Source organism: Mandrillus leucophaeus, unplaced genomic scaffold, assembly GCF_000951045.1.
Source record: "Mandrillus leucophaeus isolate KB7577 unplaced genomic scaffold, Mleu.le_1.0 Scaffold265, whole genome shotgun sequence".
Lineage (NCBI taxonomy): Eukaryota > Metazoa > Chordata > Mammalia > Primates > Cercopithecidae > Mandrillus > Mandrillus leucophaeus.
In genome coordinates this window covers 324,819-338,045 of record NW_012102754.1, presented here as the reverse complement: position 1 = coordinate 338,045, position 13,227 = coordinate 324,819, and the positions used below count along the sequence as shown (strand labels likewise).

The 13,227-nt window shown below is 60.0% G+C and overlaps 1 protein-coding gene across 2 annotated transcripts in view; it reads left to right on the top strand.

Moving 5' to 3' along the window:
* ZBTB47 (zinc finger and BTB domain containing 47) overlaps window positions 1-12,812 on the top strand; it is a 14,052-nt gene extending 1,240 nt beyond the window's left edge. Inside the window, exons 1-6 of one of the 2 annotated variants that reach the window (XM_011984275.1) lie at window positions 7-26; window positions 3,619-5,175; window positions 6,799-6,946; window positions 8,256-8,371; window positions 9,042-9,186; window positions 9,488-12,812. In XM_011984275.1, coding sequence (XP_011839665.1) covers window positions 24-26; window positions 3,619-5,175; window positions 6,799-6,946; window positions 8,256-8,371; window positions 9,042-9,186; window positions 9,488-9,849 — 2,331 coding nt within the window. In that variant the 5' untranslated portion in view covers window positions 7-23 and the 3' untranslated portion in view covers window positions 9,850-12,812. Of the gene's footprint in view, window positions 1-6; window positions 27-3,618; window positions 5,176-6,798; window positions 6,947-8,255; window positions 8,372-9,041; window positions 9,187-9,487 lie in introns of those variants that run through there. The other variant, XM_011984276.1, reaches the window with a different exon arrangement.
* The last annotated feature ends 415 nt before the right edge of the window (window positions 12,813-13,227 follow it).

Sequence of the window (13,227 nt, the reverse complement as noted above, 5' to 3'; positions counted from 1 at the left end):
TGAGCCCCCAGCGCCACGGCACCATGGTACGCAGGGCCCTGCCTGTCCCCCCGCTTATCCGCCCACCTGCCAGCTCTGACCTCCCAGGCGCACTGCCCGCGGGCTCTGGTGGAGGGGCTGGAGGGATCTTCCCCCTCCCCCGGTCTCCCGGCTCCATCTGCTGGGTCCCGCGGGCTGGGAATGCGGCGCTGTGGCGCGGCTCTCGGTGGGGAGGGGGTTAAATTCCTGGGGTGGGGGCGCCGGCGCTCGAGGCTGAGGTCTTGCTAGGCACCGGCAAAGGAGGGCGCTCCCCTGCGCCCGGACGGCGCCGCCCTCGGGCTGGGTAATGGGGGAAAGAGGGAGTCGGATTCCCGCCTGGGCCTTGGGCCACGTGGGCGCTGGAGCCGCCCTGCCTGGGGATTCGGGATGACCCGGGCCAAGGGGGTGTGGGAGGACACCCATAGCTCCAGTACCAACTCCTGTGTGACCTTGGGCAGATCCCCCGCCCTCTCTGGGTCTATCTCCAAGGGAAAGAGGGGAGGTATGTGCACAGAGGAGGCTGGCATAGACACTCCCTCACCAAAAGGAGGAGCCTAGAGGTCATGAGCCTGTGCCCCCTTGCTCAGTCTGGGCCCATCCACTGCTGCCCAGTGTAGAAAGAATTGACATGGGAGGGGGGCGCAGATGGACTCCCCAGGTTTCATCATGGGGCCTTCCAGGGAGGCTCTGAGGCAGGGTAGAGAGATGAGGCTTCTCCTCAGTGAGGCAAGGTACCCCTCAGGTGTAGAAGGCTCTGACTTGGGTGAGCAGCCTGGAGAGATGTCCCTGGCACCTGGCCAATCCCCAGCCTGACTTGGGGCAAGGGTTTGAAGGCATGAAACCCCCTGGCAACCAGAGTGCCTGACCACTTCCCTGGTCCTGCATCTTAGCTAGGCTGGAGTGACCTGGACTGCAGCTGGCACAGCCGGATGGGGAGGGGCACCCATTGCTTCCGGGAACTAGCACATCTGGCCGTGGAGGCCAGCACAGCTGGTGGGCATTGTGTGGTAGGGCCAGACACGGAGGTGGCTGAACCCTGCTGAGGGGCTGCCACTTGTAGACTCGGGCAGCATCTCTGTGCCCAGTCAAGAGAGTCCAATCAGGTCGTGAGGTTTAGGGCCCCCCAAGGGCCAAGGATGGTGCTGGCTTGTCTGAGGGTACCACCTTAGCAATGGAGTGTTTGAGGCAGCACTCCCCTCCTTTCCTGCTGAGAGGCCAGAGGGCCAAAGTCAGGCCTCATTTGGCCTGGAGGCCAAAGTGCACATGGGAAGGTTGCCCTTTCCCTGTGGCAGGTGGGCACAGGTGGGCAGTGGAGGGCATTCCATAAAGGGAAAGCAGAGAGATCTGGGGCTCTGTTGCCTGGGATGGACTTCCCCCAACAGGCCTGGCTTCGGCAAGCCCTTATCCAAGCCACTTCTCCTGCCACTCTTTAGCCCCTGGAGACCCTAAGGAGCCCCTGTTGCAACCCAAGTTGTACCCTGATCCTTCACTGACCTGCAGGTGCAGTGGCTTTAGGGAGGAGGAAACAGGTAGAGGGGGTAGTGGTGAGTGTGAGGAAGCATGACTGGTCTCCAGGAGAAGGGGTGTTCTTGCTTTTTAAGTCATTAAAGGCTCAGAAATCCAGCCATGTGGAGTCTAGCAAGGAATGGGGTGGTCTTAGCAGAGCTGGGAGTCCAGGGGCTCCGGATTGTGGAACCCTCTCATTCTGAGCCTCGGTTTCTCCATCTGTGTAGTAGGGGTTGGTCCCAGAAGATGAATCAGAATGAGTCAGAGGAGGGAGATGGGAGGGGCTTGGTGCCACGTCCCAGTTAGATTGGCCAGGCCTGGACAGCCTGGGACAGAGGGGCAGATGGCTGGCTTCTTGGCTGGGGTAAGGGGTGTAGTGGAGAACTCGAGGAAGATGGTAGCCTTGGCTAGGGGCCTGGCCAGACTGGGATGTGAGGGAGCACAGGATGGCTGCTGCCCTGGCCGCTGGGTATAGGGGGCAGGGTCCAGGACAGGCCTGGAGACAGGTGGCCCCTGGTGGCTCAGGGAGGCTCCTCCTGAGGCCCAGGGTAGGTTCTCTCATTCAGGTGACTGAGAAGAGGAACTCAACCACCACCACCCCTGCTCAGTCCCAGCCTACCCACTGCTGTCCTGGCAATGGAAGGCCTGGCATGGGTGGTGGGGGGGTGGGTAGGCTATGAATGGATGGGGCCAGGATTCATCCCAGGGTCCCCAGGGAGGCGCTGACAGCTATGGAGCTGATAGTTTTGTGGCCATCAAAATACTGTGGCAAGGTACCTCCTGAATTCAGGAGGCTCAGACCTGGCTGGGCAGACCCTGAGGACAGCCAGAACCTGGAACCAGTGGGGCTGGTCCAGCCGGGCTGGTGGTTGGTGGATATTAACTGAACATCTGCACATCACTGTGCGATGGTCCTCGTGCAGGGACTGGGCAGGCTGCCTGTCTGTGCTGCCCACCTTTTGGGGAGGCTGCTGTGGTAGAGCCGGGGGTGACTGAGTTGGCCTCTATTCAAGGCAATTCACAGGTGCTGGATGTGGCCCACAGGCCTGATAGTCTGACCTATCAGACTTTGAGGGCCTCCCCTAGGGCTGTGGAAGCCCCAGATGGTGTGACCTCCAAGGCAGGGCTTTCCCAGAGCCTGTGGACATGGACCGTACCTGACCTGGGGTCTGGGGGTCTACAGGGAAAAGGGTCTGGGGCAGGCCTTGGGGCCTCTTGCCTGCAAGCATGGTAGGCAGGTTCCACAGCTGTGTCCTTCCACCCCTGCAGAGCCCCTGGGTGAGAGAGAGCTGCTGGGGGCTAGACCTGAGGCTGTAGGCAGGGGTTGGGGGCAGCCTGGCCCAAGTCCTGGCTGTGATGACGGGACCTCACCAGGCAGTGCAGCAGGACCAGAGTAGGGAGAAGGTATAGGCCCTGAGGCTGGATTTCTTCACAGATTTCAAATTCTGTAGCAACTGCACGGCTGTTGCAATGAGGGGTTCCCTCAGGTGCTACCCCTTGGGTTCTATAGCCAGAGGCTGGGCTGTGAGCAGTGAGCCCGGATTCTGTTCTTGAGGTATTTGGGGCTGGGCAAGCTTGTTTGTATTGCTATGTGTGAGTGAATATGTGGAGAGAATCCACAGGGCTGGGGAAACACTGAAGGAATGCCTGTGGCCCTCCTGGGGTGACCACCTAGTCCTGGTGTGCCTGCGATGGTCCTGGTTCTAGCACTGAAAGCCCTGCACCCCAGAAAATGCCCAGGTCCCTGGCAAACCTGGATGGTTGGTCACTGTGGTCTCTCTTTCGTCCCCTTTCCTTCTCTTTCCCTTCCTGGGATGACTTTTCCCATTTCACAGGAGACGACCCAGAGGCCCAGAAAAGTGACAGGACCTGATCTTCGGCCTCAGAGGGTCACGAGTGGAGTCTGAGCTCTGAGGGCAACTCACTCAGGCTTGAATTCCTTCCTTGCTAGAGCTTCGGCTCTGTTGCTGTAAAGTGGAGCCACCAGTGATGGGCTGCCTCCTGGATGGCCGGCCATGCTGGGGGTGGTGCTAGGGAAAGGGCGGGCAGGGGCCCACTGGCCTTGACCCACTCCTGTGCCCTCTGTCCCTGCAGTTGCTGGTTGAGAAGACAACTGACTCCCCGGCGGCCGAGTTCTCGCTGGTGGAGGATGTGGCGCTGCACTTTGCCTGCTTGATGGGCCGCCTGAACGAGCAGCGCCTCTTCCAGCCTGACCTCTGTGACGTGGACTTGGTGCTGGTGCCCCAGCGCAGCGTCTTTCCAGCACACAAGGGTGTGCTAGCCGCCTACAGCCAGTTCTTCCACTCACTCTTCACCCAGAACAAGCAGCTGCAGCGTGTGGAGCTGTCCCTGGAGGCGCTGGCACCTGGTGGCCTGCAGCAGATCCTCAACTTCATCTATACGTCCAAGCTGCTGGTCAACGCAGCCAACGTCCACGAGGTGCTCAGCGCCGCCTCGTTGCTGCAGATGGCCGACATCGCTGCGTCCTGCCAAGAGCTGCTGGACGCCCGCTCTCTAGGCCCACCAGGTCCGGGCACTGTGGCCCTGGCCCAGCCGGCTGCCAGCTGCACTCCAGCTGCACCGCCCTACTACTGTGACATCAAGCAGGAGGCCGACACCCCAGGCCTGCCTAAGATCTACGCCCGCGAGGGCCCTGACCCTTATTCGGTGCGTGTTGAGGACGGGGCAGGGACTGCTGGTGGCACCGTGCCTGCTACCATTGGGCCAGCCCAGCCCTTCTTTAAGGAGGAGAAGGAGGGTGGTGTCGAGGAGGCCGGTGGGCCCCCGGCCAGCTTGTGCAAGCTGGAGGGTGGAGAAGAGTTGGAGGAAGAGCTTGGGGGTTCTGGCACCTACAGCCGCAGGGAGCAGTCCCAGATCATCGTGGAGGTGAACCTCAACAACCAGACACTGCACGTGTCCACGGGGCCAGAGGGGAAGCCAGGTGCCGGGCCAAGCCCGGCCACCATGGTTCTGGGCCGGGAGGACGGGCTGCAGAGACACTCGGACGACGAGGAGGAGGACGACGAGGAGGAGGAGGAGGAAGAGGAGGAAGAGGAAGGTGGTGGCAGTGGACGGGAGGAGGAGGAGGAGGAGGAAGAGGGTGGCAGTCAGGGAGAAGAGGAAGAGGAGGAGGAGGAAGGGCACAGTGAGCAGGAGGAGGAAGAGGAGGAGGAGGAGGAGGAAGGGCCCAGTGAGCAGGATCAAGAGAGCTCTGAGGAGGAGGAGGGGGAGGAGGGGGAGGCTGGGGGCAAGCAGGGGCCACGGGGAAGCCGAGGCAGCCGGGCAGACCCCCCTCCCCACAGTCACATGGCCACACGGTCCCGGGAGAATGCCCGGCGCCGGAGCACCCCTGAACCTGAGGAAGCTGGACGGCGGGGTGGGAAACGGCCGAAGCCACCCCCTGGAGTGGCCTCTGCATCAGCCCGAGGGCCGCCAGCCACTGATGGGCTGGGGGCCAAGGTGAAGCTGGAGGAGAAGCAGCACCATCCATGCCAGAAGTGCCCACGAGTTTTCAACAACCGCTGGTACCTGGAGAAACACATGAATGTGACCCACAGCCGCATGCAGATCTGCGACCAGTGCGGCAAGCGCTTCCTGCTGGAGAGCGAGCTGCTGCTGCACAGGCAGACAGACTGCGAGCGCAACATCCAGGTGGGCCTCACGTGGCTGGGGGCAGGGCAGAGGCTGTCCAGGTGGGGCTAGGCCAGAACTGGGCTCTGGGCACCCAGCGCCTAGATGGTCTGTGGAGACCAGACTCAGCCCCCAGACAGGCTGGCCCAGGCCTAGTTCTCAGGGTGGTTAGAGCTCAGGGATTAACATCAAGCCGAGCTCCCTGGGAGAGGTGGATAGAGTTAGGCGCATGAAGAGATGTGCAGAGGATTGGAACAAACAGTACCCTTGGCCAGAGGGACAAAGGGGACACATGGACTTGGGAGGATGACAGTGGAGAGTTGTCTGAGCATACAAGGCCAGAAGACAGCCCACTCTGGGTGGGATGAGTCAGACAGGGTTTTAACAAACACTGGGGCTGTAGGAAGGCCAGCAGGGCCACTGTGTATAGTTTCACAGGTTGTGCACTGCAACAAATGAGTACACCATGGGAGGAGGGGTTTGCCCAGAGGAATGCCATCCTCTACTTCCCACAAAAGTGCTGTATAGAGTAGGGGGCATCCCAGCAGGAGGCAGCCCCCACTTTCAGCTCTTTGGGGATGCCAGCTCTCATGGGCCTGGGGAAAAGGGATTGGGTGAGAAATTTGGGAAGAGCAGAGGCTGCTGGGGCTAAGCAGGGGAGCTGAGCTGGCTGCCGGGCCTTGAGCCAGCCTGAGTCTGTTTGTGCCAGCCTTGCTTCTCAGGGTGGGGTGGCACAGGGCCAGCCAGGCTCCCACGGGTGGTTTTCACCTCTTCTGGCCCAGGAGAAGGGGGAAAAGTAGCAGGTAGGTGGGTGCTAATTGCCTGAGCTAATTGCTAATTGCAGTGCCCTGTGGAGAAAGTGTTACCTGGGGGTCACCTGGTGTTCTGCCCCACCCTTGTGTACCTGTGCCCACTTGCCTGCCTCCTGGGCTGCCCTTTGATGCTCTAACTGCTGCACACCTGAGTCTCCCTCCTGAAGGAGAAAGAAGCTTCTGCCCCATCCAATCTGGGCACCCTGACCAATTTCTGCCCAAGCCTTGGCCTAGCTTCCATCCCTGTGGAGTGTCCTGCACAGATGGGCAGGACAAGGGTCCAGGAGAACAAGTGGTGAGATATGGTCCACTCTCTTCTTGATGGGACCTTGAGACTCCTGCTGTCCTCCTTAGCCAGTGCCTCTGGGACTCATCCTCTTGAGAATATCCATGGTGTCATGGCACAGGTCCCAGCAGGAGGAGGCAGCAGAGATAGTGGCTCACCCTGTGGGACCTGTTATCTCTGTGTGTAGCCTCCATACCAGAGGCGGTCCTTCAGCTAGTTGTCTGCCTTAGCTCTATAGACAGACAAAGGGTGATGCCTTTGGAAGCCCTTGTTGAAATGAGCCCAGAGGGGGGAATTTCCTGGAAGAGGTGACCCCTGACCCTAGTTAACTCAAGGATGAAGGAGGACATCAGGCTGTGTGTTTGGGGATGTTTAAGGAGTTTTCATCCCCAACCTTAGGAACATCAGAGCTGGCTGGCTTTTGGCATCAAGGGCCCTCCAACATATTTCAAGTGGGAAAACTGAGGCCAGTGGGGGCAGTAGCTTGCCCAGGTCCAAGGCCCTGGGGACTTAGGACCCAGGGCCTCAAGTCCTCTTACTCTACAGTGTGTGACGTGCGGCAAAGCTTTCAAGAAGCTTTGGTCCCTCCATGAGCATAACAAGATCGTGCACGGCTACGCGGAGAAGAAGTTCTCATGCGAGATCTGTGAGAAGAAGTTCTACACCATGGCCCACGTGCGTAAGCACATGGTTGGTAAGTCTGGGCCACTGGGGGATGGAGCCGGAGGATAGAGATGGACCAGCTTCTGGCTGGTGGATGGGAAAGACTTCACATCCAAGGGCAATGTGAAGGGGTGAGGAGGCCCCTCTCATCTGGGAGGCCTGGGGAGGTTGGTTGCAGTGGCAGGTGTAGCCTGGATAGGCTCTGGGGCCAGGGCTGGCACGTACAGTTGGGCAGGCTGCACATTGCACAAGGGTGCCTGGACAAGATGGCAGGTGGGAACTGGAATCAAGCTGGCACACTGCTAACCAGGCTGTGCATCCTGGCATGAGCTTGTGTCCACCCAGGGAAAGGAATACCTTTTCCTAATTATACAAAGTGCTGTATGGGCTGGTACAGGCCCTGTGTCAGTTTGATGACAGCTGTGCCTCTGATTCTTTCTTACCTTCTGGTCCTCATAGGGCTTCAGGCCTCTCTGAATGCAGCCTCCCCTCAGGGTTCATGCCTGGACACAGTAAGGAGGTCCCCCAAGTGTGTGTTTTGGCCACTCCACTGCCCCAGGCAAGGCTGCCTACCCGCTGTATGTGGGCCTGGCAGAGTCTCATGTCCCTATAGCCCCGCCTTCCTTGCCTGCCCCAAGTCTGGGCCTTGAGGGGGAGGGGTAGCCAAGGCGGACAGTGAACTGACTGGAAGCTGGGAGCCTGCAGCTTAGGTCTCAGCCAGGAGCATGCTGGGTAAACCAGGACTGGTGTCTGTGAGCTTGGAGGGGAGCCTTCTGTCTCCAGTGGCCTCCTACCAGATCCTTAAAGTTTGTTGGTCCTCACCTATCCGTGGGTGCTGGGAGGAGTGCATCTAACTTCCTCCAGACTGCTGGCTAGGGCCTGAGGCCAGGGCCTTTCTGCATATGGTCCCCTATAAAGCCCACCATCCCTGAAGCTCAGGACCACTATGAGTCCCTTTTTATAGAAGAGGAAGCTGAGACCCAGAGAGACTGAGCAGGAAGCCAGTGGTCGGGCCAGGATTTGAGCTGAAGCCAGGTCCATCCAGGGTCCTTCCCTGAAGCTTTGGGGGCAAGGCAGCCTTGGCCACTTCAATTGGCCAGAGGCTAAAGAACCACAGAGCCCCGGCATGTCTGAGGCAGACCTTCAGAGCAGATAGGAGACCCAGCCATGGAGGCAGGGGGCCTCTCCTGGGAATCAGCACAGGTCCTGTGACAGGGTATAAGGCCAGCCCCAGGGAAGGGTGGTGGCACAGGGCTGCCCCAGGAGGCAGGGTCTGGGCCCAGTGTGGGGGTGCTTGGGCAGGCCCGTAAGACATGACGGCCCTGGTGCCCACCTCGTAGCCCATACCAAGGACATGCCCTTCACCTGCGAGACCTGTGGAAAGTCCTTCAAGCGCAGCATGTCCCTCAAGGTGCACTCCCTGCAGCACTCAGGGGAGAAGCCGTTCAGATGTGAGGTGAGCTTCCATCTCCTGCCTGGCCTGCCCGAGGGGCCACCTGGGAGGGGCAGGAATCAGGGAGAGCAGCTGCTGAAAAACAAAGGGCTAGGGGGCGGAATGTAGGGTCCAAAAAGAGAGAGACCCACCCTCTGAGGTCTGCAGCCCCTGCCTCCCACTCCCGCCCAGCCCCTATTCTTCTCTGGCCCACCCCCATCCTGCCCGTCCTTCCCCAACCCAGCCCCACACACTCAGGGTGGGAAGTGTGTGTGGGCTGCAGCCCCAGGAGCAGGCTTTCTGGGGAGGCGGATTCAGGAGCATCCCAGGCCTGGAGCTCAGAGATGAGACAACAGAGCTGCAGGTGGGGAGGTGGGGGCAGGGGCTGGGCTTCTGATCAGGAGGAAGAATGAGGGACCTCATGCCTTAAGCATGGGATTCCCTCTACTCTGTGGCTTTTTCCCACTTCCTGACCTCCATTCCCCACCTAAGTCTTGGGTGCTTGTGGCCTCTCCTTGTGCCCATGCACTGCCCATCCAGATGCACCTCGGCTTGCCCTCACGTCCCCATCTCCTTGCCCAGGAGCCCCTGAGTGTGTCCCTCCTTGGCCCTGTGGCCACAGGGGAGCTGTTCCCTCCACAAAGGCTGTTCTTCTGCTCTGTGCCTGGGCCTCACCCCCAAACCCCACCCCCAGAACTGCAATGAGCGCTTCCAGTACAAGTACCAGCTGCGGTCACACATGAGCATCCACATTGGCCACAAGCAGTTCATGTGCCAGTGGTGCGGCAAGGACTTCAACATGAAGCAGTACTTCGATGAGCACATGAAGACCCACACAGGTGCGGCTGCCCTGTGGGACGTGGGTCAGTCTCAGGCCCATGCCGGGCCGGGACCCCTTCTCAGCCCCGCTCAGGACACCTGGAATAATCTTGGCCACACCCCTTCTCAAGTCTGGGCCTCCATTTACCCATCCTTCCTGCTTCCCAGGGTTGGGTGAGGCTGGCACAAAATGCCCCAGGGTCGGGGAGGATCTGAGCGCCAGGGCTGGGTCTAACTATGGCTCCATGGGAGACGGAGGCTGGCCCCAGACAGGTGTGGCGACCCCTCACTGACGCCCTGCTGCCCATCCCCAACCCCCAGGAGAGAAGCCGTACATCTGCGAGATCTGTGGCAAGAGCTTCACCAGCCGGCCCAACATGAAGCGGCACCGGCGCACGCACACGGGCGAGAAGCCGTACCCATGCGACGTGTGTGGCCAGCGCTTCCGCTTCTCCAACATGCTCAAGGCCCACAAGGAGAAGTGCTTCCGCGTCAGCCACCCCCTGGCCGGCGACGGCACCTCCGCTGCCCCAGGCCTGCCCCCAACCCAGCCCCAGGCGCACGCACTGCCCCTGCTCCCGGGGCTGCCCCAGACCCTGCCGCCCCCGCCCCACCTGCCGCCCCCGCCTCCGCTCTTCCCCACCACTGCCGGCACCGGCGGGAGGATGAACGCCAACAACTAGCTGCCGAGCTGCACCCGTGCACCCGCTGGGGCCTGGAGCCAGGGCCCACTCCAGGAGGGACCCACTGCCTTTCTGGGGAGCACAGCAGTGCGGGCCCGGGCCCTGCTCCACGTCCAGAAGTGGCTGGATGTGCCCTGCTTGAGGCCCCGACTATGAGGGGTGTGTAGGCTGGCGGCCCCCAGAGCTGGTGGAGGGCACCTCACTACCAAGTGCCCCCACTTTCTGTGACTCCTTGAAGCCTTTACTATTTTTTTTTTTTTGGAAGTGAAGGAAAAAAACTATTTGCAGCACCCGCCTCCAGGTGAGGGGGGTGCTGGGGGTCTGCAGCAGAAAGAAAGGGGCCTGGGCAGCAGGTGTGGCCAGTCCCTCTGCCAAGGCCTGCACTAGAGGGGTTGGCCAGGTGGAGCCTGGGTCAGCCTCGGCAGCCTATCCCCATGTCCCCTATGCCCCTAATTTGCTTCCTCATCTTGGAGAGTTTGGGGAGAAGTTGGTGTGCCACCCCCGCAAACCCTTGAGGAGTTGTAGACCCAGTCTGAGGGCCACAAGCACTGAGGCAGGGCCTGAGACTGGACCCGGGTGAGCGTGGGGAGTGGGGGGTGGCGAGGTGCGAAGACTGCAGACCAGTGCTGCACTGTGTGGAGCAGGGCAGGCAGGGGCTGGACCCCAGGGACTTGCCTTCCCCACTCACTCTGCTGCCAGCAGGCCCAGGGATCCCTGACCTGCAGCAGGTGGCACCAAGGGTCCTGAGTCCCAGAGATGTCCCCAGAAGCTGCTGTGCCTCACAGCACTGTGAGCCAGACCCTGGGTGGGCAGACAGACTGACTGGCAGCACCAGCTTCGGGGGCAGAGTTCTAGGATGAGGCTTGGACAGTGTTGGTAGGGTTTCAAGGTGCTATTAGTGGGGCAGGGGCAGGGTGGCTACTCACAGAGCACCCCAGTTCCTCACCAGCTACTCTGGCCATATATCCCACACCAGAAGGAACAAGTGTGGCTGTGTCCATCTCTGCTCCCCCAAAGGCCCGCTCTAGGCCTTATCCTCCCTCTAGACCCTGCCACAACCTGTCCCTGGCTGGCTCCAGCATCCTCGTCCCTCCTGGGCCTCTGCACCAGTGGGTGGGCCACCCATAGCACTGCTGGTAAAGGAGCCTGCATGTTCAGGCCCCTCGGGGGATTGGGGGGACTGGGGAGGCACAGCGTAGACCCAATTGCTTGCCCCCATGAGGCTAGCACTAATAGGAAACCCTTTTTTGTTGTCATTTAATGTCTTTATTCCTGCCTTTAATATGGGGAGGAAGGTTCCATAAGCTACATGTTTCCTAGTTAAGCTCTTTCCTATTGTGTTTATACAATTTTGTTTGTTATACTCTTTGCACCTTAAACCCCCACCACTCCCCGATACTATTGCCTTCCCAGCATGGCTGGAGTGGGAAGAGGCTTGGGCCCCGGGGGAATGGTTAGGGGGACTGAACCCCTCTGACCTCCTTGTGAGGCCCATGGCGCTGGGGCAGGGAGCTGGGGACATTTTAATCATCAATAAACGAAGCACTTTATTCTGTAAAGATTTGGGCAGGCCTAAGGTGCCCGAGTGATCTGAGGATTTATAATCCAAGCCACACCACCCTGGTTGTTCTCTGGGCTTGGAGGGGACAGTGCCAGCAGCTTCCCTGCCCATTTGATGTTGGAGCTGTAGACATACACTCGGGCGCCCCTGCTGTCCTAGGGGAGAGAAGGTTTGCCCCTCCCCAAGGAGGAAGGCTTCCGGTCAGGGCCCCCACCCCAAGGCTGGGGACTCCAGGCCCCTGCTTTACTGTAGCTCTTTTTCTTCCTTGCACTCCTTGATCTTTGGGCTTCCGTGATGTCCTCAGGGTCCCCCCACCTCCCTCCCCGTTGCTATTTCTAACCTCTGGTCCCAGTGCCTGGCAGCTCTTTGGAGCTGGCTCACATTTTCCCAAAAAAAGTTGATCCCTCCCAGTGGGCTGTAGGCAGGGACCTCCGTAGGTTTCCAGTCCCCATTACTGGCACCAGGTCTCCCACAGGGGCTGGTGGTGTCATCACCTGCTGGCCCAACTACAGCCTGAGCGGGCCTGAGTGGCCCTGGCCAGGCTGAGACCTGTCGGGCCATACTGACAAGCAGAGGTCAGAGACAGTTGTGGGGATGAAACCCTATCCCGGGACATGGGTTTCCTGTTCTTGTACACTTCCCCTCTGGGATCAGGTGAGGGGTCCAGACAGCTGGCCAGGGACTGGTCAAGACAGTCACGGGAGCTCTAGGTGGGCACAACCAACCCCTCTCCTGGGAGGTCCCTGACCCACTGGGGATAGGAGCCTGTGTCCCTGGTGCTAAACACTCTTCACCTGGGCCGTTGTTGGTGGGGGCTCCTTTCCTGCCAGACCACAAGGCCAGAAGCAATAATGGCACCTCAGCAGTTCCAGTATGGATAGGGGTTCCTGTTTTACTAGCTTTTACATCTCCTTTTTATTTAAAAAAATATATATGTCCCCAGATGTCAGAATGAGGGGACTGGGGCACCATCCTCACTTCCCAGGGCTGGGGGAAGGGGGCAGGATCATCCCCTCCCAAGGAGATCTGTAGGGGACCCACTGTCCAGCTGGACTTCTCAGCCTGAGTTCTTCTCAGTTTGACTAGAACTCAGGCCTGGAGCCTGGGTCTACCAGGCTCCTTAGGGCTCTCTGGTCTCAGGCCAGCTGGGGATGGGTGGCTGGAGTGATGAACTCAAGCCCTGTGGCCACAGTTCTGGGAGCCTTCAACCCTGGCTCATGCTGCTGTAGTCTCCACGGTGCCCTTCACAGAGGGCTTGGTGGTGGCAGAATGGCCATGCCCAGGTGTGTGCTGAGACCACTGACAACTGCTTGTGTATAGGCACCCCACAGCCCCAGAGTGTGGGGCACAGCAGGCATGCGAGTGAGAAGAGTGAAGGGGAATAAAGTCAGTACAACTCGTGTCCCTTGGCCCAGCCTCTTCTTTGCACTTGGCCTGCCTTGACTCTTGGACCAGAGCAAGGGGCTGGGCTTTGGGGACTACCCAGAGTCAGGAGCTGAGGCAAGGGCAGCAGTGGGGGATGGGGGATGGGCAAATAGGTGGGTCTTAGGTCAGATGCAGAGGGGCATGAAAGAGGAGAGGTCCTGAAGGTAATGGCTACAAGAGGCCAGGGCCTGTGTAGGTGTGGTTTCCTGTGAGCACCAGGCATGGAGCCACAGGAGCTCTGGGACAGCAGGGACCAGTGCTCCCACTTATGTGCTGAGCCCTGGGGATGCTGTGATGAGCAGTATGGACTCATCCCTCCCTCGGCGGGCAGGGGAGGTCAGAAGGGGTCAGATAACAGAGATGCTGACTCAGGCACCCGGGAAGACAAAAGC